The sequence below is a fragment of the Eumetopias jubatus genome, unplaced genomic scaffold (assembly GCF_037043125.1).
Source record: "Eumetopias jubatus isolate StellerSeaLion01/CBP00866 unplaced genomic scaffold, mEumJub1_p1.0 scaffold_8, whole genome shotgun sequence".
In the NCBI taxonomy this organism is placed as follows: domain Eukaryota; kingdom Metazoa; phylum Chordata; class Mammalia; order Carnivora; family Otariidae; genus Eumetopias; species Eumetopias jubatus.
In genome coordinates, this window is record NW_028274814.1 from 22,732,023 (window position 1) to 22,759,884 (window position 27,862).

General features: G+C 46.9%; 1 protein-coding gene across 1 annotated transcript in view; it reads left to right on the top strand.

Moving 5' to 3' along the window:
- BEND7 (BEN domain containing 7) overlaps positions 1-25,430 on the top strand; it is a 74,595-nt gene extending 49,165 nt beyond the window's left edge. Inside the window, exons 7-8 of the mRNA XM_088025533.1 lie at positions 16,798-16,917; positions 25,279-25,430. Of these exons, the coding sequence (XP_087881659.1) occupies positions 16,798-16,917; positions 25,279-25,430 (272 nt within the window). The remainder of the gene's footprint in view (positions 1-16,797; positions 16,918-25,278) is intronic.
- The last annotated feature ends 2,432 nt before the right edge of the window (positions 25,431-27,862 follow it).

Here is a 27,862-nt window from a genome sequence, read left to right on the forward strand (position 1 = left end):
CCTGCCTGTGAGGGAACTCTCCTTGGCTGGTGGTCCTCCAAAAACTTAACTATGTCCTTAGCAAGACTAGAAAGCCTGACCAGAGTCAGCATCGCCCTCTCAGAGACTCTGCCGAGCTGATCACCAAAACCTCACATGTTATCCCAGCAACTCTGGAGACTTGTAGGGTCTGTAGGAATCCTTTCAAAATACTTTGATTTTCCATTTTTTTGCACATCATTCTGCTTTCGATTTGACCTCACAGAGACGTAAAATAATATGGTTGGGGTGGGATTTACCTCCAATTTGTTATTTATTTCTTGATACTTTTGTGTATCCTGAGAACTCTATGTAAGATCAAGGATGGGCCATCAGCTTGGGTTTGAACACCCTCACTGTGTCGGTGATTTTATCTTCACTTACAGGAGAGGAAACTGAAGCTCTGAGAAATTGAGTAACTTAAGGATAAACCTGTGGTAGGTGGTAGAGCCAGGATTTGGCCCTAGGCCTGTCTGGCTCCAAAGCCACTGTCTAGCACAGTTCTTTCCTTCTCTGAGGAATATCTGAAGGGAAAGAAGGAAGGTGTCCCAATTTTAAATTTCTGTCTGAAAATTTAGCATTTTTGGATTCTTTATAAATTCTACTAGGAAGGTGGCTCTACTAATTATTTAAAATGGCCAGTTACTGTGTATGCAAAGCATATTCAAAGTGAATTTCTGGGTAAAGGGTAGCTATTGCTCAGTTTACTCAGCAACTTCAAGGGCAGGTCCTCCCTTGAAGCTAGTGAGAATCGGTTCCATCGTGCTAGGGAGAATAGAAGTGTGATCCCCTCCCCAAGGAAAAGAGACACTTCTGAGACTCTTCCAATACATGGAGCTTGGGAAGTCACACTGCATGTAAGTAATTTTTCAAAGTTGTCTGTAAGTTAAATTCTAGCGGAACTGTTTGGCAATTGAAACCAATTGATAAATGCTTTAATTCAAGAATCCTTTTGGAAGATGCATAATCATTTGTTAATTTATCTGTTCATATTTTTACATAACAGATCAGCTTAAAACAGGATAAACTGCATAATATATAACAGCAAAATAATGTGTAACAACTCTATAATTATATCATATACAGAGCTGTCTCTCGGCTCGGGAACTCTTACGTAGTTGTGGTTGTGGTTGTGTTGTTGTGTGTATTTTCCCACTTTTTATGGAGGCCCAGTGACAGATGGGCAATATTGAATCTTGGCCATTCGATGTGTAGAGCCCTGTATGTTCAACCCCTTCTATGGCGAGTCTCATATTTCAGTATGCATCAGGATTACCTGAGGTATTGGTTCAAAATTCGGATTTCTGGGTCCCATCCTCAGGGACTGATTCAGTAGGTGTAGGGTAGTCCCAGAAATCTGACTTTGGACAAGCAACAGCAGGTGACTCTGACATAGATGGTCTCATACCACCCTTGGGAAGCCACGGCACGGAGCTTCTGATGCTGATGGCTGATTCTAAGGTACGACAGCCTTTCCGTGAAACTCTGCCTCCTTCCTCTGTTCCTTTTTCTGAAGGTTGCCCTACTTCTCTCTTGGAACAAATGAGAGGAAGATAGCATGTGTCAAAGGCTCTCATCCTTTGAACTTCTGGGGCTGGGAACTATTCCTATCTGTTGTGTGACGCAAGGGTCCCGGTTTCAGACATGCCTGCAATGCCTCCGCAGGACTTCCCCGAATAACAGCCCCGTTTACCAAGCTGGCAGAGAGGCCTTTCCAGACGTCAGCACGACTCTCACATCTGGATCACTAAACAAATGCTGTATAGTTTTCCAGATGGCCTTCTCGTGAAGGGCTTGAAGAAAGCGTGGTCTCCGTTCTTGGCAAGCTCGTGGCCCGTCTCCTCGATCGCAGGTTTGGTGCACTTGGGTAGCCAGCTTCTTTACCGTGTGTGACACCGTGGTCCTTGCTGCTTCTCCAGCACCGCATAAGTCACGAGGACACCAGAACCTCCGCAGTATCATTGGCCTCACAAACACAGAAATCATCAGCAGGCATGACATTTCCGTTAACAGCACCAGCATCAGGCGCCAGGAACCTGTGACTTGGAGAGGGGTAGGGCATGGCCTCGGACCCTAAAAAACGTGCACTGGAGCTTCAGACACGTCAACGGTGAGCCGTAGCACACAACCATGCCCCGGGACAGAACAAAATAAATGTCACAGCACCCACTACTGAATGGAGGGAGAAAGCACAGAGGGACAGCCCTAGAAGAGAAGGCCTCGCCAAATAGGTGACTCTGAACTAGACCGTGAAGGATGAGCAGTGTATCAAATGCGAAGGGGATGGGAAGGGTTAACTACAGGATGAGTTTAATGAGGCTGAAATTAAATAAAACATTGGGTGGAAGCCTTCTGCCCCCAGAACTGTTTGAAGTCTGTTCTGCGTTGATGGGCCTTGAGTCCTCACCTACGTGTTTTCCTTAAAGTGTTTAACTCCGTAAATGTAGATGCCAGGGAAACACACCCCGGGGGTTTTCAGCCAGACCTGCGCTCCTTGAAGTTTCTTCCTGAGCTTCTGAAGGCCTCACCCCAAGCCTGATGAATCAGAATTTGGGGGGCTGGGGCCACGGCAAGTCAGAAGTCTGTCCTTACTTTGTCACCAGTCTTCCATAAGCTCAAAAAGGAATCTCTCCTTCCTCAAAATTCCAGATCCATCTGCTTGCTACATGCGGAGCAAGTGGAAATGGGGAGAGATTAGCTAAGAAGGTTGTGGCTTCTCATGGCTTCTATTCAGCCTGTCACAGAATGGATAGGAACCAGTTGTGGGCTAACCTGCGAGGATTCAACTCTAACTCCCAGTCACTGGATTCTTAAAAACCTGCATTTTAACATCGCTGCCTGGGTTGACAAAACCAGCCTCCCGTCAAAAGAGATAAGTTTCTGTAGCCCAAACAGGGCCACTCCAGCTTGACTGTGCATTGCACAATGTTACGGGCACCCTTCTCGTTGTTGACATTGCTGATTTGTCTCTTTATTATGAAAGTTTTCTGGCAGGCGCAAGTGAAATGTCCCGAGGAAGGGGCACCTTCCTGGTTTGCATGGCGGCCCCGGAAATAGAAAGCGGTGTTTTCTGCATGGCCCATCACCTTTTTGTGTGGATTCCTCAATAGCGTGGCTGATCCACGATGCTCACCAGCATCATGAGGCAATAATGCCACATCTCTGTTTTCTTTCCTACTGTAGGGGAGCAGACTTGTACAAGAAGCCCACAGTTGGTCAAATTACATCCCTTGTAGTTTTCCTCCCGGACCTGTCGTGGGTGCCAGTAATCTGACATGAGTTTCAATTCCGTTCCATAAACAGTTATTGACCATCTTATATAAGCTATACCTCAAAAATCTGAGAGATGCAGGAATTGAGACTCGCTTGAATTTCTGCCCCAAAGGTATGTATGCAAATGATCATGGAGCACTTCTGGTCCCTGTAGTACCACACAAAAAAACTAAGGGTGCATGTCAGCTTCCATTAAGAGAACCCCTTGAAAATCCATAGACTTTCATTTAAAATTGAACTGAAAGCTGTCATCGATTTTGGCCGCCTTTAAGACATCTTTGTCTAAAAGCAAGCATGGCTTGCTATGTCTATCCTGTTAAAAGCACCCTTAGAAGAGGGAGAGGCTGGCTCTTGGACTAGTCCAGTCTTCCCACGGGCTGCTCCCGACACTCGAGTCTCCTGTTACACTGTGTTTCCAGGTTCTTCTTTCTTACATCCGGCTCTTGGTGGGGTTTCGACGCCTCTCCATGGCCAGCTCCTGGTATTTCTCAGAACCTTCACCTCCCCTCATCAACCGTGTGCCTTTGATCACAGAACAAATCCAGTATTCGTTATTTTAAGTACATCCTTCCCACTCCTCTTCATCACCACCCAGACCATCAGGTTAGCCATGTGCAGCTAAGTGGGGGCCAGTCCTAATTAGAAATGTGCACAGAAGCCAGAAGCAGGTAGATAGTTGAGAGTGAGGACGAAGACATGCAGAACGTTCCAGCTTACTCACAGGACTTGGGGCCTGGCCTGGCCTCTCTTGAAGGAGTCAGGTGTGTCCTTCTTACCCACACAGCACTCCCCCTGAACGGTGGCATGGGGCTTCTGACATAACCCGCTCACAGCCACGATGCTGGCAGAGGTATCAACACTCTGCTTTTTAGGTTTGCACGCTCAGAATCCTCCTTGATGCCTTTTTGCCTCTGGCCCTAGTCCTGCCTCCGCATCCAGCCCTGTGATTTCTTTTTGTCCTGGTTCCCTCATCACCGATCTCTAGCTTCTCTGACAGCAGCCTAATCCAGCCGTGCATCACCTTGTCCTTGATGGTCTGGAAAAATCTCTGTGAATATCCTCCCTGCCCTGCGTTTTCCCCTCGAGTTTCTGCTGTTTTAGCATGTGGCCAAGTAACACTTACCTGTAAACCAAAATTTCCTGCCATTTCCCCACCTGACCCGTCTTTGCCCACTAAATCAAGTCCAAACTCTGGCCTCTTCCAGACCCGCCGTTACTGGATTTCTCTCTCCTCGTGACTACATGTCCCAGTGCTGCTTCCTACCAGGTGAGCCAGCCCAGCGTTGGCAGTGTTCCTCGGGCGTCACATTCTCATCATGGACTCTGAGTTATGCTGTATTCCGGAGCTGCGACACTCTTCTCTCTAAACAAATCCAACTCTTCATGGTCCGGCCACATCTCGTGACCTCTACTATGAGACTTTCCCCAGTGTCCCAGCCTGCCCTGATTTCTCCTTTCTCTGCATTCCTATAGCACACATTACCTCTGTGTAGTTTACTGATAAATAACCTTTTGCTTTGCTACTCATGGTTTATGGGGAAGATGACAGTATCATTTATTTCCCAAACCATGATGCTTTGGAGAGTGAAGATGGTGCTCTTGATCATTTCCCCAGGAAAACAGGCATTTTGAACCGTCCTGGACAAATCAAGATATGTGGTCATCCTATTTACAGTTGGACGTCTTATCTTCTCAACAAGACTGCAAGCCCCTGTGGGATGGAGACCACCTTCTAGATTTGCTTTGCATGGTCCTCGGCGTGTGACATGGTGCCACTCGCATAATCAGTGATGAATAAATACAGGAAGGAAGAAAAGAGGAATGGAAGGAACAAGGAGGTCAACGTATCTTCGTGGAAAAAGGTGGTTTCTTAAAAATGCCAACACAGCTCTGCTACATTGGTTGCACACAGAGCACAAATAATGGGATAAGTACACAACTTCTCCATGACACCTCGGAGGAGGGCAGCTGAAATTCCAGAAGGCAGAATATAAGACTGAAGATGAGAAGAAACACCACCAACAGACAAGTCAGATGGTGCACAACAGTTGAGGCTGGTAGAAATCTCATCAGTCAGAAGCATCACGGTGATCCCAAATATCAAACACGCTTTGTCTAGTGGAGGCCCAGAAAGCTCTGACTTGTGTCACAGAGCAGCCTCCTCAGTCCGCAGCGTGGAAGCATGTTGTACTTTCATTCATACCGGAGAGCAATCCTCTTCCAATGTTACGTGTAATAATGGTGTTGTGGGACCGTGATTTAAACAAACCCCACAATGGAACCCATCAGCAGGCTGAAGATGCCGGTTCCTGTTTTTGCCATCTCAAAGCTTCTCGGAACCTCAGTATGCTTATCCAACCATGTGTCTTTTTAGCACTCATCATCATGGCGACATGGTGCCTCAAAGACAGTATCAAAGAGAAGAGCACTTTTATATTGTCACTTTTATATATATTTATACTGGAGCCGATCTCAATTAGAGGGGGTTGTCACCATTAAGAAAGAACGGGAAACAAAAGCCTCTGAGGCATCAGTCTGTCCTGGCACCCGGGGTCATCACGCTGACGTCACACCACCACACAATGCTCACAGGCCAGCAGCGACAGGGATGGTGGCGAAGGTACTGACCCAATGACCTGAGCCTCGTAGGCGAGGCCCTGTCACTGCCACTGCCCTCCTAGCTCATCGCTCTTGTTCTTCCGACCTTAGCCATCTCTGAGTATAGGTGGTTGTGAGGAACAGGATGGTACCTGAACTTCCAGAATGTTCCCTAACTTACTCTGGTACTGTGGGTACAGCTTCCGAATTTACTGGCCAGGGTGTGAACTCAGCACCTCATGGAATGACTTTGAAAGTTCATATTGCATGAAACCTTAGCTTTATTTTTTTTTTAAGATTTTATTTATTTGAGAGAAAGCGAGCAAGAGAACATGAGCTGGGGCAGAGGCAGACAGAGCAGGAGAAGCAGACTCCCCACCGAGCAGGGAGCCCGATGCGGGACTCAATATCCCAGGATCCTGGGATCATGACCTGAGACGAAGTCAGATGCTTAACCGACTGAGCCACGCCGGCGCCCCAGAAACCCTAGCTTTAAAAACTGAGAGAAAAACACAGTACGTTGTCCTTATCACTTATATGCAGAGCAAACAAACACCGCAGCGCCCCATGCAGCAGAGCTTGGGTAGGAGAATCTGATGCCACTTGCCTGACTTCTTGAACCGATGGTTCTCTCAGGTCTGATCTAGAAAATACTTAAGTGAGGGGCGCCTGGGTGGCTCAGTCGTAAAGCGACTGCCTTCGGCTCAGGTCATGATCCCAGGGTCCTGGGATCGAGCCCCGCGTCGGGCTCCCTGCTCCGCGGGAAGCCTGCTTCTCCCTCTCCCACTCCCCCTGCTTGTGTTCCCTCTTTCGCTGTGTCTCTCTCTGTCAAATAAATAAAATCTTAAAAAAAAACATAGAAAGTACTTAAGTGAGTTATACTATTTCCAAGATGCCTTCCAAGTAGAATTTCTATAAATCTGTGATTTTTGAAACATTTTTCTTTGCCCAAAAAAGGGAGTAAATAGTAAAACACCATGACATCAAAACTGGTTATTATCCAGACCTTAATATTTCGCAGATATAATTTATTCCCTTGAAATATACCAAACATGTTAAACAAACATGTGTTGTAGCAGCGAGCCAAAGGAAAGTGTTAATCATATCTCCCACTAAGTTGTATTATAAATGAGCTCTGCTGAGGGTTCTCTTGAATCGAAGTAAATTTAAAATTAACTTTGTTTAATTTGAGAAACCACTAAAGGCACTTTCTTTTAGACAGAGATGCCATTGTAGCAAAAGGAAGACAAGGGATATTGTTCTTTTCCCCCCAGACTGCTCTGGCCTCAAATCTTTGAGGATCGCTGTGATTAAACAAGATTGCTCAGACCTCAAAGTCCCACCAGTTTGGGGATCATGAAAGGAGCATTGTGGGTGTAGACTCACTCCTGACAGTGCCATTAAGATCTTGAAACACTACCTTCTCTTGTGGGGTGGAGGGGAGGTGTGGGTTGGCTAATCTGCCAGTTCAGAAAGTCTATGGTTCAGTAATTTTAGTCCAGATTCTCAGAAATAATCCTAGAGAATTAAATAAATATGACTGGGAATCAATTTTATGGATACCTAAGGCCCTTTTCCATACAACAACCAACTGAAAATTACAGCCCTGCACAGGGATCAGCACTAGGGGACAAAGAATTCGTTGGTCATTATGGTAACCCTTCACTCCGCTTGACCAGCTGACTGCCCTACAGTCTCCTTCATAGATAATTCGGGAGGATCTTCTCATTTCATCAATGAATGCATTATTGTTTGCATTACTGTATTTTCTTGTTAACTTTAAAGATTTCATCTTTAGGTGCATTAGTCGATGAACTGTGCTGAATCTTTTGGTTAAATGAAATCCCAAATGAACTCGAGGGCTTGGTGTGATCTCAAGACCTGTGGCTATTTACTGAAGAAATTCTCTAGTTCTTTCAAGTGAAGTCACAGACCAGAGAAAACTGTTTGTCAGGTTTATTCTTTCACGAACTGCTGCCTGACATGGGCCAGCCACCGTGCGGGAGGGAGCCACCACCTCTGGCCTTGCCAAGTGCAGTCTTAGTGATCACTACATGCTGTTATTTTGAAAACCACTGGTTGAGGAGTTCGTGGGGGCCTTGCCTGAGAAGGTCACGTTTATTTCAGCTGAGAGCCAGGGAGGGGGGCAGGTGATGGACTGACGCCTTCCCCCTGCTGCTCCTGGAAGGCAAAGGACTGCGTTTTCTCGGGGCTCCCCCCCCAACCCCCGAGAGAGTGGATGTAAGCAGCAGACTTGAGATCAGTCAGAATTGACGTTGTCCCAGCATTGTTCTAGGAGAAACTCTCTGATCGGTTCACAGGCTGACAGAAGAACGGCATTCATCCCCATTAGCAGTGGTTGTTAGGCCAGAAGGGGACATAGAATTCCTCTCCATCTTGAATGCGTTGAAGACATTTTCCAAGATTCATTTTCTCTCCACCTTACCACCAAGGTTTAAAACAGATGTTATATTTATTTCATACCCCCCTTTTATTTTATTTTTTGAGAATCAAAATATTTGGGGCACCTGGGGGCTCAGTCGGTTAAATGTCCAAATCTTGATTCTGGCTTAGGTCATGATCTCGGGGTCGTGAGACCCGGCCCTGTGTCGGGCTCCGCTTTGGGCATGGAGCCTGTTAAGATCCTCTTGCTGCCTTCCCTCCCTCTCCCTCTGCTCCTGCCCCTCCTTAAAAAAATAAATAAAAATGTTCTTCTACCATCTCCTTTCTTTCTCCCTCCCACTCCTGAAGAGTAACCTGAAGTTGGTGTGAATCTTTCTCCTTTACGTTTTTCTACATTACTGCTTAAGTGTGTGTCCATAAATCACCTGTACTACTACTGTGAATTTATGAATCTACACGCACAGCCTCATACTGTACTTTTGCAACTTTGCGACCTTTTTTTCAAGATTTATCCATATCAATACATTATAAATCTTGTTTATGCACTTTAACTGCTAACCACCCTATAAACACAGCGATTTCTTTCTGCAGTCTTCTGTTAAGCGACAGTTAGGTGGTTCTTGTGCACGGTTATCAATGGCGACAGTCACTTTTGTGTTTCCTGCGGCTCATGTAGGAGTTTCTCTGGGGGACGCACCGGGGAACGGAGCTGAGGATGTGAGCATCTTCAGCTTTATTCAGCATTTTGCCAAATGGCTCTCTCATGTGACACATCACTCACCCAGCCACCAGCAACGAATAAGAAATCCTGTTTTTCCTTATTCTTGCCAACACGTGATCGGTGTTAACAAACTTCAATTTTTGCACATCTGATTGGCCTCAAGCGGCGCCGCAGTGGCAGATTCGCTGATTGTTAAGGTTGACCATCATTTCGTATTTACTACTATTTGGTTATTGTCCTGTGGATTTCCATCCCTCTCCTGTCTCTCAGATAGGCTGCTGTAGTCTTGTTGAAATCTATGAATTCTTTTGTCAGTTGCATCTGTTACAAACGTTTTATTTTCTCACCTGTGAAAACTGTGTATGACCTCTTTTATCACACCAAAGTTTAGATTTAACAACCAGATGGACTACCTTATGCTTTTTTGTGTGTGTGCATGTTTTAAGAAATTCTCCCCACCATGATGATATATAATGGCATTCCTGATTTTTTTTTCCCCCACAAAGTTTTAAAGTTTTATCTTTTATATGCAGATCTTTCATCCCCTTGGAATTTCCTTTTGCCTAAAATGTGAGGGAAGGATTTAATTTGTTTTTCTCTCTGGGGATTCAATCATTTTAACACCATCCTCTTTTTTTTACATGAATTGTAACTCCCCCTCGGCCCTATATTGAGCTCGCACGTTCCCTGTTCACACTCGGTTTTTTGTCGCCCTCTTCGCCAGTGCTACGGTTTTCATTAGTTTGGCATTGCAGGAGTTCCTAGTATCTCCTCCCCTCTGTGCTCAGTGCTCGTCTTCCTTAGCTACGACCTATAGTAATTCTTTGACTGAGGGTCTGTGTGGTGTGTTATTTCAGTCTCTGTTCTGATCATTTCTCCATTTCACCCTCACTGATGAATGATGAGGAGTCCAGTGGGGTACTGTGTTCTAGACTGAGGGTTGTTTTTGCAGAGCAATTTGAAAACATCCCACCGTCTTTGAGATTTTGTTGCTATTGTCAGTTGGTTGTTCTCATGTAGATAACCTGTCTTTTCTGGCTAGTTGCTTTTAAGATCTCTTTGCCTTTGGTATTCTCAGGGTCGTGAGATCAAGCTCTGCATTGGGCTCCACGATGGAGCTTACTTAAAAAAGAAGAAGAAGAAACAGGTTTTATTCCAGTGTGTATAAAATGTTCTCTTCAAGAAGGCTCTTTTGGTCTCAAAACACAGTGTCTCTAACACTCCTTTAGGAAGAAGCTGTTTTGCGAGGCTGCAAAATAGAAACGCTCTTTTTTTTTTTTTTAAGATTTTTATTTATTTATTTAACAGAGATAGAGAGAGAGCACAAGTAGGCAGAGCGGCAGACAGAGGGAGAGGGAGAAGCAGGCTCTCCGCCAAGCAGGGAGCCCAATGCGGGGCCCGAATCAGGACCTGAGCCGAAGGCAGCCACTTAACCGACTGAGCCACTCAGAAACGCTCTTGACTTGCCTGCTCTGCCTCCCTTCCTCCCAAGCGACACTTGCCAGTCCCTCCGACACCCTTCTCTCTACGCATCTGCTCCATCTCCTTACCAGCTGGCTTCCTCCACTTGGTTTCTGCCCCTTGCAATTCTGGCTTGCAAGGTGTGTCAGGTCCACTCACGCCCTGAGGTCTCAGCTTTGCCTACTACTGCTCAAGCCCTCATCCTCTCATTGCTTGCTCTTCTGAGAAGCTCATCCTTTTGTGTAGTCTGTGGCCTGGCTTCCCTTAGGTCAAGTGCCCATCACTGCTGTGGCCGAGCTGAGGGCAAAGGTATGAAACATTCCTGCCTGCTTTGGCAGTAGGGGCTGGGTCGGGGGGGGCAGTTTCCCAGAGGCATCCTTGAGCTTGGCCAGCCCCACACCATCCAGGTGCCTTTGCTTCAACTCAAACCTTCTGTTGAGTTTTTCATTCTAGCACCTTGATTCCAAAAAGTGAGAGTACTGAGTTATGACATCGGATGTTTCAGATACTAGAAAGATAATCCCCCTTTACACATTACTTAATTGCACTGTAGCTTATTGATCAGTCCCTTGTAGGTTTAGTTATTATGAGCAGGTGTCTCAGGCATGAACCCCTGGGTGGTCTGATACAGAGTTTAGAAGCTACACAGCCTAGAGCCCATCCCTAGACCAGTAGAACTTGCCCAAGATCTGGAGCCTCAGAACACACTGTGCACCATCCGCCAGCCCTTCTTCTAGCTCTTTCCCTTTCTCTCCTAGTACCTTAACTTTCCCATTTCTTGTGACTTTAATAAATTAATGCAATGGGTATCAAGCCTATGACTTGTGGATTTCAGCTGTCCCCAGGAATTTGGGAAATGAAGCACCGTATTATCATCAAAGAAAATATATTCTCTATCAGATCCATATAAAATATGGACCAAAGTCCTCAGTCTCAGAGTTGAAAATACCTGTAGACCCATCCTCCCCAAGGCCCACTCTCCTTCTCCCTTCATTGCCTCAGGCCGACCGACCCCTTTCATCTAGAGGGGGGTGACCTCACAGACCTGTCTTGTCCTCTCCCTCCTTGCCCCCCGTGCTTCTGTTTTGTGTAGATGAAAGTAAGACCAATGTTCACAACATTAACTTAGCTATTGATTTGCTTATATTTAGAATTCAGTCATTATTCTTCTACAAAATCTATGTGCTCATAGGTAACTTTAAAAAAATTAAATAATGTATGTGGAAAATAATCCCGATCAGCCGTGTGGTCTGGGACCGGTTACTTAACCTGCCTGTACTTTGATTTTGTCTCTAAGGCAGGATCCCAACACCTGCACCATCAGGTTACGGCGACCATTAAATGAAATAGATCTATAACGTGCTTAGCTCATGGGAAGCTCCACATAATAGTTTTAAAAGAGGAAAGGGAAGAGGGAGCCGTGGGAGGGTGCTGGTGGTCTTCAGGTTGCTCACATGTGAGGAGGGGGGACGTGGGCAGCCTGCAGGGAAACCTCATCCTCTCCCCCTGCAGGCTGGCCCCAGGGTTCCTCTCCTTGGCACAGCCCCAAGACCCGACCACAGAGAGAGCTCTTTCCACTCGTCCCTGGCCCCGCTCGTGCTCTGGGAGATGGGCGGGGGCCGGAAGGACCTGGCGCCTTCAGTTTGGCCTGACAGCCACCTCGCTGACCACGTGTCTGTTTGACCATAACTTAAAACTGCGTCATCAGATCAGAACTTGGGCTCTCTCTGCTGGGCAGCTGTAGCCTCGTCTGAAGGTGCCACAGAGAAACTGAAGCTCTGCAGGTCTCCCTCCTCCTGCTTCTCCAAGTGTCTGTGTGATCCAGTGACTTCCTTTAAAAGTCCACCCCATGTTCTGCTTTTCCCAGCATAGGGAGCCAGAAAAATCCAAAGGAAGGGTCCTCTAGGAACCACCGTGTGAACAGATAGCTGTTTGGGGAACGCGGCCAAATACTGTGTTCTCAGCATGGCATATTCAGACACGCCATCCACCGCTTGTTCATTGGTGATTACATTAAATGCTGCGTTTCCCAGGGAAGGATCTGCTCAGCCACCACCAGCTTATTCATTATTTATATACAATTAAAGGGCACGGCTCACATGAACACAAGCATATGAGAAAAGTCATTATTCATGTACAGATCAAATTGAACATTTGTCATTTCCCTAGTGACTTAACATACTCTTTGTACCTTGGGACCTCAAATTATATTAAGCACAAGAGATGCTTTAACTCTTTTATTTAGTCTAATTGTTGGCTTTAATCCGCTTGCTCGGATTATTCGGACTTGTTTAAAATTAGTCCTTGCTTCTCCTTAATATATGAAAATAGAAAAAGAGGGAAATTTCTTTTTAGTACCTATTGCATTCTAAGGATGAATGCAAATTGTTCTATGATTCTTAATGACCCACCATTAACATAGTAGGAAGCCCAGTGCATTAATGCAATGCCTCTTTTCACATCATTACTCCTAATGGAACTGTTACCAGGATAATAGCTTGACCTTTAGCTATAGATTCAGACAGCAAAATATATTCTGCTTACTCGATACCTCTATTCACATAGCATATTGAGCATTTTTGGATCAATACAATGACAATCTTTTGGCCTTGTTCTAAGGCCTCATCTGTGCATGTAACAGAGAATAGGATTTCATCTTCAGTAGATAGATCCAAGTTAAAAGTCTCTTTTAAATTTGAATGTAATCCATGAAATAGAATGTCAGTAATACGCCCAGTGGAAATATTTGCTGGTATAGGTATTTTCCGAGAAGCCTAATGCTGTGCCTTCAAAGGTCTTAGACACAGACCCAGAAGACAAAGATTTCCCTGGCTTCTTTATATTGTAACCGGATAAATTTTAACTGAAAGGAGAAAAAAGAAATAGAAATTATTGCCTTTTTAGTGGGTAACAGAATATTTGAGCCCAAGATAAGCTTAGAAGGATCTGCTTGCAAGTCCCTCACAGAGTGGGAGAAAACATTCCAGAGCCTTCCCTCTGGTTCTCCTAAAGCTTGGTCATTGACATGCGTGGTTGCTTGGGAGTCATTTTGATGTTGGCATAACCCACAGTGACTTTGTAATTTGGGACTACTGTTTTCTAGTGTGTGCTAATTTAGACACATGTGTTTCACAATCTAAGAAAAGAGGGGTTGCTATGGAAATTAATTATACAAATAATGTCACAGGGAGGGAAATGTTTACCTGCTAAGATGATATATTCAGTCATTTTTGTGGTACACATTTTCATATAAACTAACAGTGTGCTAAATACAGTTGTTTTCTTTTTGTTAAAATAGAACTTCGAGAACCTTTTGGCAATTCTCTGATCAGCAAATGTTATTGTGGGCATTTGGATGTAATATATAGCCTTTTTAAACTATATTCCATGAATTAAAACTTTCTAAGTAGTCTAAATTCATGAGCTGTTGTATCGGCTGCCATTAGAAACAAAACTGGAAAATATGTGTGTTCATCAAATATTTATTGACTTCTTGCTCAGTACAGGGCACTGTGGTCGGTGCTTTGAGGGAGACAAGATAAATGAGGACCCATGAAGTGGTCTCCGATCTGGTGTAGGAGATTCAAGAGCACACCTGCCCCCAGGGATATCACTTCGTCCGCCTCCCTCCCGAGTAGAGACCGCCGGCTTGCTCATGCCCACAGGCCACATATGGGACAGCCAGGTTGACATTCTCCCCGATCCTCAGTTCGGCTTCCTAACCATCTCCCTTCCTCTGCTCGGCTGGGGCCGGGGTGGACCCTTTCCACCAAGGCTCTTATCACAGCTACACGCTTTCCTCTCCCTCCCAGGTCCTGCTGGCACCTTGAGTGACTTCACTGTCCTCAGGAAAGATCCTGACCCCCTAGCCGCATCACGTCCAGACCTCGTGCACAGTGACCACACCTCAGCATCCTCATACAGAGCTGCTGCCCCGCTGATGCCTTCTGCTCCAGCATGATACTCTCAGTTGCCCTCACGCTATGACCCCTCCTTGCCAACCCCACTGATACTCCATTCCCTAGTCCCCATAGGTTTTTCCAAGCGTCTGGGCCTTTTTCTGGCTTTGCTTCCTTCCCAGATTTGGGAAGGGACAGGGGGAGTGAAGAAAGCAGAGGTAATGAAGGCCAGCTGGCATCTGCAAGCACTTTATGTCCCTGTCCTCCTTCCAGGACTGTCCAGCAGAATCCTGACCTGGACCAGTCCTACCATCCAGGGGCGCCACTCCCAGCTCGGAGCTGCAAGGCGCCATGGGACTGTCGCCACCCCAGGCGCGTCGGCTTCTCCTCCGCTCGGCATCCTCACGTCCTCAGTCGGCTGCTCTCCTCTTCCTCTTCTCAGAGGCAATCCCAGACATTGCCCGTACTCTCCCTACCCCTTGTCACTGAGGTCCCAGGAGTGATTGCTCCAACCTAGGCCACTTCTAAATCCACCCCAGCTCCCATTCCCGCTGGGCGCAGGGGGGTAAGTCTTCATCCTGTTCAAGGGCAGCCCCCATTTCCGGATCCTACCACCTCAGTTCTTCCAGCGTGGTTCCTATGACTGTCTCCTTCCTTCTCCTGGATCCTGCCTTCTCCAGAATGTAAACCATGCTCACGTCTCCCCAGCCTGCAGCGCCCCCCACGGGCCCCACTTCTCTTCCTTCCCCCAACTGAACCTGGTTTTTCTGGAATGTCGTCTGTGGCCGCCCCACTTCCCCCTTGAGGAGCTCCAGTGACACTTGGCAAACGGCTGTGCCTGACCCTCTCTTCTGCGCTTCAGACTGTTGGCCCTTGTCTTCGTTAGGCCACTCACTGGTCCTTACGAGACCGCGCTTCCCGGTTCTCCTGATTTGGCCAGCCCTGTGTCTTCATCACCTTCCGGCTGGGGTTCCCTCTGGCTCTGTGCTTGGCCCTGCACTCTCTTCACTCCATATGCTCTCCCTGGCCAACATTTTTTTCTCGTTGCTCTAACTGCCACATATGGGTATGTGCCTCTCGGGCCCGTATCTTCTGCCCGGACCCCTTCCCTGACCTGCCGGCTTCTGTGCCGAGATAGCTGCTAGCCATCCCCGCGTGGGTGCTTCGCAAACCCCCCAAATCGGCACGTCCCAAACCAAACCCAGTATAGCCCCCCTTTCCCCTCAAACGGGCCCTTTCTCCCATATTCACCAGGTCACAGGGTACCGGGCCAGTCACCCCCACCACCTTCACTCTAATGTTTGAATGGGCCTGGTCCCCACTATTTTATCCATATTAAGTATTAGCTTTTTAACATTGTTTTTCTGGTTTAGTAGATATAAAGTGTGTTTTGCAGTTCTTTGGTTTATATATTGGCTGACCATTTCTCCTAGATACACTTTGTCCATTTATCTATAGAGACTTTTGAAGTTGTTCTTTTATTTGAATGAACTTTTTTTTTTTTCATTTTGGTGGTAGATATTGAACCTCTTCGGTCGTATGTAGCGCAACCAGCTTTTCTCATTCTGATGAAATGCTTCTTTTTCATTCAGTAGAAGTTTTACAGTTTTATAGAGTCGAATCTGTCAACATTTTCCCTTGCCCTTTCTTTTTAAAAGAAACCTTTAAAACATTAAAACTGCCAGTATTTTAAATACCATGAAGGCAGGGTGAGCTGACCGCATGCTAGGTCTCTTGCTTGCAGGGAGCGATTGCACAGATGGGGTGTGAAAGCGCCCAAGACGGAGGGAAGCGGAACTGTCCACAGCAGCGCCGGGATGGGCAGCCACACACTGCGCGCCTTTCAAGAAGGCCACCGTCCTGTCTCCCTCGTGTCCTGTCACGACCCCCTCCTTGGTCCCCCACGTGCTCACCAGGCAGCATTCCCCTGGGTGCTGGCACAACAGGCCAGAGACTGGCTCCCAGTCCAGCTGGGACTCTAAGACACATCTGCATTATTATTCGAGTACTGACTGAGTTCGTGGGAAGCACCATGGGAATGCCATCTTTTTGTGTCATCTTGCATTGTGTGTGATCTTGCCTGAGATTCAGTTTACCAACAGTAATAATCCATTGGCTGAATTTTGTCATGGTGTCAGCGGACCCCGAGGAAGCATTTTCGTCTCTACCCGTAAGACATATATACACGGATGCGGAACAGATAGAAAGAGCGGTTCCATATAGCCAGTTGCATTCCGAGGCACCATCCAGTGAGCGGGGTCCTGCCAGCCTCCATCTTTACCAAGGGAACGTCATAATATAGACGTTGAAGATACCCATTTTTAGAAATACACTTTTTTTTTTCTTCTTGGGATATATTCCTATTTCAGATCTGCGTGGTTTTATTTGTGAAAGTGTTTAACAATATTTCATATTTTCTCTCAGTCTTCACAGAAAAGTACTGCACGGCTAATCACGTGGATAAACTTCCTGGCCCGAGAGACTGGGTGCAGATTCTGCAGGATCAAATCAAACTGGCCAGAAGAAGGTTAAAAAGAGGCTCAGGTATGAATCAGCTGCTAGAAGAGAATCACCAGCAGCCCTTTCCTGAATTCTCAGATGTGGCAAAGTACAATTCTCTGCTTCAGGGCACTTTTAGGTCTTTTGTCTTTTGAAGGAAAAGTTCTATAGAATGTGCCGTGGTTTTGCATTTTAAAGTCTTACTCCAGTGAGTTTTGAAATCCACCTGAAGATTAAGTAGTAAACATTATTATGTCAGGCCATTTACGTTTTACTAGTACAAATGAAGAAGACTGCTCATCTCGTTCGTGGCCTGGTGTGTCTTCCCTGTGAGGCTGGCTCTCTCTTTTGTGATCCGCTTCTATTTGCTGTTGAGTTTTGTTTGTTTGGAGCTGCATGACTTTATAAAAAGCACCAGTTGCTTGAGGTAAAAAAACAAAACAAAACAAAACAAACAATAATCCTCCTACCAGCAATACCACATGAGATAGACAAAGGGGTTTTAAGTCACATAGATATTTTTCAAATCTGGCTTTGGCAGTTCTGAGATGGTTTTACCCAGGAACGTGAATACCAGTTGAATTATGACTATTTAGATTTGGTCATTTGACGTCTCAAATGACGGTAGGCCGATTTACCAGTGAAGCATTCCTTTGAGGTCAGTTTTCTGCCATCATGTAAGAATAATCATCTCTAGGAGGCCACAAACCTCTAGAGGTTATTTTTTAAACCAACAAATGATTCCGATCAAACGTCCGGACGCCTGGCCTGCTCAGAGCCTCCGTGCGTCTGTAGTGGGGATTGCGGGTTTCGGGGCGGCTTCCAGATGCTGCCTGCCACCAGCTGGCTGGTACGGAGGCCCAGAGAAGAGCAGAATAGCAGCGCACGTGCGGGGGCCTGGGTCTCCGCCAGACCCCCGCACATGCGCTCCCAGGGTCCCGGGAACAGTGACCGGCCCCCGGGAGAGCTCCCGGCACAGGCTGGGAACGCCCTCAGTGCGGCGAGACGCAAGCAGCAAGGGACGACCAAGTGCATCTTCGGGTGAAAAACCTTACAGCTGTCTTCCTCTGTAAAGCAGCTCTCAGGACTCCAAAGTATTTAGCCGCAGATGATTTATTATTTTAATTAAAATCTTCCCTTCCTCTTTTTTCCCCCCATTTGCTCCCTTTTACACGCATTGACGCTCTTCATAAAGAGCGGTGGACTACCGACATTTGTGGGCGGTAGAAATGTAGTGTCGCACCAGGCAGTAAGTTGTAGTGGAGCCCAGACCTGGCTTTCAGGTCCCTGCTCCTCAGCAGCCCTGCACCTCGGGCAAGTCGCTGCAGCTGCCCGGTCCTCAGTGTCTCTATCACGAAGGGACAGAAAATGAAGCCTGCTTCACAGTTGTCACGAGGTTCCAGACGTATGTCCTACGTAAATGTCTCCATAAACAAAGCTAGTGTGCCCCCAACAGCCCCCCCCCCCCGCCCCCGCTCCTGCTGCCCCGCGTAACTGTTAGTTACGCCCCTTTGCGCCTGAGCAGGTTTTCGGGCTTGGATAATAAATGAATCATACATTTGCCCTTCCCCCAGGGAAGGGCAAGCTCTCCTTTTCCTCTGTCTTCTCTTTCTTAATCGACAAATCACCGCAAATGAACGTAGCGGGGGCACGCTGCAAAGAACAGGTCTGACTTCCCAGCTCCGATCTGCCATTTCCAAATTCCTGGGACCTTCTCTGAGCCTCAGGCTCTCCATTCGTATAACAAGGCTAATACTTGCCTCAGGACAAGTTAGAATCAGACAATGTAAGTATTGCCACTAATATAGAGCCGACACATAATGCTCAAAAAATGTTCATGCCCTTACCCTCCTTTCCGTGGCCAGCCCCAAACAAAGCAGAACTATTCCTTTATCCCTGCCATTTCTTAAAACCACCACTGTCTCTTTCTCCTGGACGGAGTTGGTCAGATTTCCTCCCAAAGGGTTTGCCTTGCCGGAGTTGGCTTCCCTGTCCCTGTTCACTTCAGAACCCATTACCTTTTGCCCTCTGGCCCCACCCCCCTACAGAAACTCCTGCTGCATTTGCGCGGGATGATCAGATTCCCGTTCTGTTACATTAACACTCCACTTGACCTGCTTGTTGATTTTGACTCCATGGGATCTCTTCCCTTGGGCTCTGGGGGCCTCCCTGTCTTTGCTTCTCCTCCCCGTTCTCCCGCACTGCCTTCGGGTTAGTCCACAGCCCCCGCCTCCTGGGCCCGCCTCCGAAACCCAGCGGCTTGCTTTCCATTCTTGGTGCTGTTGTTACTCTAACACCTCACCCAGGACTTGAACCATCCCACCATCGATGGCTCACCAGTGTGCAGCTCCAGACGTGTCCGTGTCCCAGGACCCTAGACTTCATTCTCTGAGAATTAGATACTTCCTCTAGCTTCCGGTCTTCCCCAGCTACGACCCCTTCTGCACACCCCCTTCAGCATGGCAGGCGGGCTCCTTGACAGCCAGCCCCACCCTCCTCGCCCACTTCCTCCCCTGCCATGGGCCTGGAGGTGGCCCGGCCCTTCTCCTGCCCCCGCCTCACCGGACGCCGCCCTGTTCTTAACCGGGCTGGGCTCTCTGCCTGGGAAACAGCACCTCCTCTTGTCACAGATCTCAAAGGACACTTGCTCCTGGAGCCTTCATCGGTGGCCCAGCTCTTTGGTCTTCTGCCACCAGAATAATGGCATTCCTGTCTCCTCCACCAACCCTGAGACCCCCAGGAGCAGGGTCTGCATCTGAGTCGTGTTTCTCTCCCAGGCGTGTGGCACATCGTGGACACACAGACTATGTGGTGAACGAACGAACAAATCAGTCAGTGGAAAAAAGAGTCAGTAATCCACAACGGAAAGGTCTTATTGTTCAGCTCATCCTGGTCACATGAGATCCTGGATAATATTCTCAGAGTTCCTTACCTGACATTCAAATACTTATTCCGTGGCCCCCAGAATCCACGGGATGGCAACATCCCTGAGCTCTGTCCCTGGGGACAAGGTCCCTAGGGTTCCTGGGGCCCCCCGTGGTGCTCACGTGGTTGTCCTTGAGTGCCCCTTCTTTCCTCCTCCTCCAGCGCCTTCTCTCCTTTCCTTCTCTGCCCCCTACCTCCTCAGGCCCCTTCTGATTTCCTCTCTTCTCCCTTCCTCCCCCAAGGGATCAGGGTCTTGAGTCACAGTGGCCTGACCTCACTCAGGGTAGATTCACTGAGTAATACTTAGGAAGAATAACTCCCCTAGTGGGTCTCTCACGCCTTCTTTTGCTAAAGGTCTTCTGCCTCAGCCTTACTTGCCTCACAAAGGCCCCCTTTTATTACTTCAGCCTCCTTAGACTTCAGGCTCCAGGAAAGGGTTGGGGGGAAAAGGGTCACAGTTGCATGACGGGTGTTAGCGACGACAACTGGCCAATAGAGTACACAAAAAAAACCACCCCTCCTTGAGCTCTGATGCCCTGTTGGGTGCTGTGTCTCCTCTTTTATATCCCAAGTGAAATTTCATTTATTAAGCCTGAATGGTGTCTTTGCTAATAAGGATTAAGTTGGTCTTGTGTTGCTGAAATTCTACCTTGGCAATCTTGACTGTGTGGGTATGTAGGAACTTCATTTGCCTATTGGGGAAATTGTTGAGGCCCAAAAAACAGAGACGCTAAGGAGAGCCGTCAGGCCTGAGAGAAATCTAAAATTTGCCAGAGCGAAGAGACCTGAATTTAATACTCTGTAAGCCCAAAAGAGAGGGGAAGGGCCAAAGTACCCCAAGAACTGGCCACTTGGCCACCTTTTGGTTCTTCCACGCACTGCTCCCAAGAATGACACCAGCTTCTAGCCGGAGGTGGGTTAGTATGTTCGTGCGCTCAGTTCCTCTGCTTAGAACCCACAGAAGCTGCCTGGTCTCTGCCTGCTCCACAGCGGGTGGACGGAGGAAATGGGAAAATGTGAGAAATGCCTGGAGCAACTTGGGAGCTTGAGGGAAAAGAACTGTATGAATCCAGAGTACCGGTGCTACTAATTCGGGAACGACAGAACCAACTCAAGAGGAAGGAAGAAGAGGGCTTTGTGTTCCAGAGCATGTGCCTCCAGCTGAGGAGAAGGATTACAAGTCCCTGGGGGACCTGAAAAGTTTAAGTTTGAAGAGGAACCTTTGAAGGTAGAAGACATGAAAAGGAGGGAGAATATCGAGTGTATATCGAGTGTATTGCGGAAGGCTATTTTCAGAGACACAGAAACAGCCTTTCTGGTGTTAAAAGGAAAACCACAGGCCCAAAATGGAGTCTCTTGTACTAGGGCCACTTCACCAGACTGGGGCGCGTAGTACCTAACCTGACTGCGCTTTCAACCTCCCCCCGGGAATGTGCTCTTAACTGGTCAGTCAGGAATTTTCTGGTCAGCACCAATAAAGTAATCGGTCATGTGGACCCTCTCCATCTCCCAGAGCAAGATGAGGTAATCCACCTAATAAGACCCTTTTGTCCCCAAAGGAAGGTGGCCTTACCCACAATAATCCTTTTTCTGTTTATGACCTTCTCGTCCTGTCTTTTAAAACCTTCATGCTTTGCTGGAACCCTTTGGAGCCCCCCGTTTGCTCAATGGGATGCTGCCTGATTCCTGATCACTTCATAAAGCCAACTAGATCTTCACATTTACTCAGTTGTGTTATTTTTAACCCTGGAAACGGCCTACATGACTAAAATAGGGAGTTTGGTTTAAATTTCGTTTCCTCGTTGTAAGGTAGTGTGGAAACATCTTCAATGTATAGTTTTCGTACCATTCATTTTCTAACAAGGGGAAAATTCATTTGTAAGCTGGTTGGGAAAAAAGTTGATCTTGATATAAATTTATATTTGATAAAAAAAATTTGTTTCCTCATGCTGTATCTTCTATACATAAGCACACTTTTTTTTTTCCCCTAGTGTCAGGTGCTGAGACCAATTATGGTGAGCTCCCTTCCCTGCTTCCCCCCAGCAAACACACATGCACAAGGTGGGCGCTTTCCTCCACGTTCCTGCTTCTGTTTCCCACAGACTGGCCAGTGAGCACATTTCTTAACCATCCCAGCATCTGTATTAGTAAATCACAGGACACACACATTTCACACAGACACGCCTGCTTCTGCAGAGTGGGATCCAAACTGTGGACAACTCCCCTCTCCTTCCCTTCCCGTGGGAGCCTTTCACAGGCTCAGATGTTGTCTGCCCTGTTCCCTAGTCAGCATCATATTCGACTCAGGACATCTTCACGTCTGACCACTGGGTTTAGACGATCCACCTGTTTGTGATGGGTGCCTTGACACTTCTCTGCCTTCTTGGCAAGTTCCTTCTGCATCTGAGAAGGGGGAGGTGGCTCCAGGGTAGACCAAGAGACAGCACATCAGCGGCGACTTGCCAGATGGGCTTTCTCTGCCAATTTTGTCAAATACTGTTACACTTCATTCTCCTCAAGTGGCACCAAAGTGGGACTCTTGCCTTTCCTTCCTGAGGCTGATAGGAACTGAGAGGCCTGGATCCATATGTTGCTCCTGCTCATGTTCTTTTGTCTTGATTATTCCCAGTCCAAGTGATAATACGAACAGTGTCTCGTAGATGTTCTACACATCTTCAACCTTACTTATCATATTGGGCGCCATTCCTGTAATTAGGTACAGACTCTAACTGGGCGAGCTCATCAGCTCGCTGCGGCAGGAAGCCCACCCTGCCTCTAGGAAAGAGAGGTGCCCCACACAGAGCTGAAAGGGGGTTCTGCGAGTTCAAGTAGAAATTCACTTGGGGCTCTCATCACATATAATCATTTCCTCCTGTCACTGGAATGATTCCTTTCCCGGTGTGGATTTTTAATCATTTTCATTAGGTTATTTCCTCAGAGCTTGAAACCACAGTTTTTTATTTGTGTTAGATCCAAGAGCAAAGCTTTCACTGCTATTAAATTTTTATCGGACTTGCTCAATCTTTTCTAAATTTCACAACTTGCGGGGCACCTGGGTGGCTCAGTCGTTAGGCGTCTGCCTTCGGCTCAGGTCATGATCCCAGGGTCCTGGGATCGAGCCCCGCATCGGGCTCCCTGCTCGGCGGGAAGCCTGCTTCTCCCTCTCCCACTTCCCCTGCTTGTGTTCCCTCTTTCGCTGTGTCTCTCTCTGTCAAATAAATAAAATCTTTAAAAAATAAATAAATAAATAAATTTCACAACTTGACTGTCACCTGAGAAGACTATGAGCTTGTTGTTACAAACAGATGTTACAATTAAATTTAAGGAACACAGCTGTGTTCTTCACCCGTGACACTTGGCCCTGTTCGTGCAGCCAGCATGCACTAATTTGCATACGATAATTTGTGTATTTTTCAGACGTGTACATTCCATTTTTACTAGAGCACAGGATTGCATAGGCCTGGTTTTTAAAAGTGAGGATGGCTAAATTACAAAGGGAGGGGTTTTGTTATAATTAAAGAGAAAGTAATTATACATGTAGAGAAAGTTACTAAAGTATAAAATGAACTAGAAGTTGAAGATTTTAAAAATTGCTCACAGTGATGCATGCAGTATATGTCTGGACTGTTAATAGCGAAGAGATTAAGAGCGCAGGCATGAACCTGACTCACGGCCTTGGCTACTTACTAGCTGCATTCCCTTAATCTCTCTCTTTTTAAGTTTATTATTATTATTTTTTCATAATCTCTGTACCCAGTGTGGGGTTCGAACCCACGACCCCGAGATCAAGAGCCACACACTCTTCCGACTGAGCGAGCCAGGCGTCCCGTATTACCTTAGTCTCTCAACCTCTGTCTCGGTTGTTTCCTTTGTTAAAACGGGCATAATAACCGACCTACCTTGTAGGATTTCCTCAGGGTTAGATGACATGACGTATGTAAAGTGCTCAGTAAATGGTAAACATTTAATAAATGGTGGTGGCTTTCATTGCTAGTATTATTATTACTGAAAAATTTTTTAAATCCTAGACAGTGATAGGACTACTGTGTAGCTCATCTCCCTAATCAAATTCACTCAGGCCAATTAGAAGAAAATAGTGTCTTCTCAGTATAAAGATAACGTATGTTCATTATTTCATAGATATATACAATGATTTTAAAAACGCAACAAAATTTTAAATGCCTGTAAGCCTTTCATCCAGATTGAAACACTGTTAACATTTTAGTATGTCCTGTATTTTGTCTGTAAGCCTATTTTTAAAATTTTTAGTCTTATCATTTATCCTCACACTTGAATCAAATGTTTTATGTTATCAAATAGTCACCTACAACATCATTTTAGAGGAGAAGAGCAGAAACTCTTCTCCAGCCCAAACTGGTCTTGACTCTTGTGTCTCCTCTCGGCGTTTTCTCTGCGGTGGATTTAGCGGGTCCGCAGACAATGGGCCCTTCACTGATGCCAGCATGTAGCGATCTGAGGACAAGGTGTCAGAGAATGAACCGGAGTGGAAGCCTTTGAATGTTTCTAGCTATGTCTGCCCTCCCTTCCCCGATTGTGTTTAAAGCCACAGCAATAAAAACAGGAGCGGAGTATTACTTTGGCTTCCCACCGGCTCAGCATCCCAACGTGATGGCAAATGGCAGCCCCCATGTGACTGGCCTCACACACACCTGCCAAGGGAACCAGCCCCAGGACGCACAGAGCAACTAGCAAAATTATCCAAATAGCCCTGATGAAATGTTTTGACCTGTTCCCGGCATGCTGGGGAGACTGATGAGCCCATCAGTTATCGGGAGACGTAGGAGCACTTTCTTTTTTGTACTTAGCGGAAGGTTTTCTGTGACCGAAGGAGCTACCTTTGGAAAACTCTTAAGGAGATTAAAACATATCAGGCATGAGCAAAACCGTGTGCATTATGAAACAGAGACGTGACGAATCTTTTGAAGATACACTTATTCCTTCTGATTTTCTTTATGGCTGAACTGATGCCCATTTTAGATGGGCAGCTCCAGGATCTGAGTTTCCAGTCTTCTCCAGAGAAAGGCTGGTTCTCAGGATTTCCTAAGCCTCCCCCACAGGGATGGTTCTGGGGATGACAAGGGAAAATTCTACCGCAGGGATTCACTGACCTCTGTCCTTCCATGATCACACTTAAGCAATTCCCCCCAGATTCTGGGTGGATATTTAAGCCTAGGCAAACATGGGGAAATGAACTGAAATCATCAGTGATTGACAGAATTAGGTTCATAAGATACCAAAAAGAAATGTAATGCAGGAAAAAAGATTTTATATCATTATCTTAAAAAAAACACTTTAACTACTGGTACTAAAATCTGTAATGTGAACCAACTAAAGCTGCAGAGGGGGAAGAAAGTTGAAACAATCATGCATTACTGGAGTTTTTAAATTGTATTACTGGATTCAGGAAAATGAATGTGTTCCCTGAAATTAATGAGATTTGTGTTTTATGTCTGTAACCAGCAGAGGTAGCTGACGGTGATGAAAGACTGGACAGCATTTCCCTACCACCAACAGGTAAAACACATTTACATTTTCATCACCCGCTGGAAAATACAGCACATGAAAACATTTGCATTGAAAATGTTTGTGACATCAGAGATCCAGATGCTTGAGCGGGCGGCTTCTGGCCCAGACCCTAGTAATCAGAGGTTCTCAGTGCCCTGTGTTAAGAGATATTTTTACAGTGAGTCTGAAAAGCTCCGTTTTTCTCACACTGTCTCATATTCTCAAGAGCCTCAGAACAGCAAGTCCTAAGAACTTAGTGTCGCAACATCATGCCTCCCAAAACCTGTGGACATTAAGAGGACTTTAACGTGAAATGATATTGCTGTCTAGAACAAGGATCACCAGCTTCATGATAAAATTCATGTCTGGTCTGTCCTCGTCTGCCTCCCCCCGAGGGGGTTTTGAGAGGCAGTCATGGCTCTTCATATAATGGACACACATTATATGAAGAAAGGCTGGTTCCTCATGCGTGTGAGTGACCGGATAAGCCAGTCCCTCTAGCATGGCTCCGTATTCCCCGTCCTAGAAGCAGATCAGCCTGCAACCTCTGCTACAGCGGGAAGCCACAGACATAATTCTGACTTCATAGTATGTGACTCCGACCCCAGCCTCCTGGCTCTGTGTTGGCTCATATCTGAGAGCCCGAGGGACGGGGCCCGATCCCTGGGCCATGCGACAATTTACTCCCTCAGTTGCTGGCAGGACTCTTTATTGACCGCCCTCCAAAGTCCACCTGACGATTTTCTGCCCACAAAACCCAGACACCCCAAAAAACCCTCTAAGGGAAAAAGCCCAACTCCAGATTTAGGGTGATAAGTTTTAAGTAAAATCCGGCAAACAGAAGTGGAAGAGCTAGTCTTTGTAGGAGCGCTGCTGAGCTGCTGGGTCGCATGTTCGCTGGAGCACCTGTCCCAGGATGGCAAGGAGAGCAGAGTTCCCAGCGGTGGGACAGGCACAGGTCAGGACAGCGAGAAAGCCCCGGCCGTGTAAATGACGCCCGGCTTTCTCGGTCACTCCGTAGCTAAGCAACAGATCGATGGTCACATAAATGAACTGCGGCCCCTAGTACAAAAAAGGCCTGCTTACATCCAGTCCTTACCAGATGCGGCCATCACATGAAAGGGAATCTAAAACTCTGCGTGTTTGGCTATGTTTCCACATTTATGAATTAAGATAACGGAAACGCATGATCTCTACTGTTCCTTCCCCTAGTGTCCTTGTCCGGCAGGACAGCTCGCATTAGCCTTGTTCCGATCACTCCGGGCCCACTCCCAGTAGGACCCATGAAATCCTACCACCAGTAATGGTACCGTGCATTTCAGGAGGCGGTCTGGAGGAACCCAGGGCCGGGTACTGCCCTTCCTCACGATATTCCTGACACTGTGGGCTTTGTTATCATTAGTGGTACTGCTATTATTATTTGAAAGCCATTCCCCTTGAAATAATACCTTTGCATTTTCCTGTCTGAAGATGGAGGCAGAGAGATGTTTCAGATGAGGAAATTGAACCCGGGATGGTAGAACCACCTCATGGAACTGAAAAGAATTTCCAGGAATCTGAGAAAGAAGGAACATTAGAGATCATCTAGTCCCCTCCCTTCTTTTTATCCAGTCCTTTTATTTTACAGGTAAAAAAGCCTGAGGCCCAGAAACCCTAAATGACTCTCTCAAGGTCTCACAGCTGGTTGGTGGCCTGGCCGGAGCCCCGGCTTCTCGACTTCCGGCCCTTCTACCGCATAGCTTTCTCATACCTAAGCCAAAGCCAGCTTTTCTCTGCATGTTTCCTAAAGATCCTAAGAGTCGATGGATGTACTAATCCCTTTAGGATTCCATTCCACTGTCTGTCTTCACGATTAGAATGTCTGTCGTAAGCCTACCTGAAGTCCTCTGCAGTTGAAACTCACTTACTGCAGTTCTTTCTCAATTCCTGCCCGAGGTCCTGAGGTCCTGACGTCCTGACGGACACAGTAGTAGGCCAGGTCTCTTCCCTAGACTCCTGGCGTTTGATGCAGATTACTGCACAGCATGACAAATCATACCGTTTATCATTTAGAAAAGGGGAAAAGAAGTCGCAGATTGGTGCTCAAATGTCACAGTATTGGAATTAGATCATCTTGGTTAGAGTAGCGTGTCTGGATCGCGTCTAAAGTAAAATCCCCGGTCTGGGCAGCGTCTCTGCAAATAGCACCACTGCTGGCCCTCCCTCCTCACCTGTGCCCCCAGGAGGCCCCCGAAGAGGCGAAGTGCACCTCTCCTGCCCCGGTGGCTTCACCCTTGCATTTGAGACTCACTGGTCAGACCTTCCTTCTCTGGTTGATCTCAGCTGGTGACATTGGGTCCCTTTGAAAGATGTAGCAACACCTTTTTTATTACCTGTTTACGGTCTTTTTCCTCCTTCCAAATTCGTGTGTGTTGGCGAGGGGCGGGGGCGGGGGGGAAACCCTTAAGTGCGTCTACGACCCGGGACTGAGCAGGTCAGGGGTGCGGTCAGCCAGGCCGCGGATGTTTGATACAGTCGCTACACTTAAGCAACCTTCTGC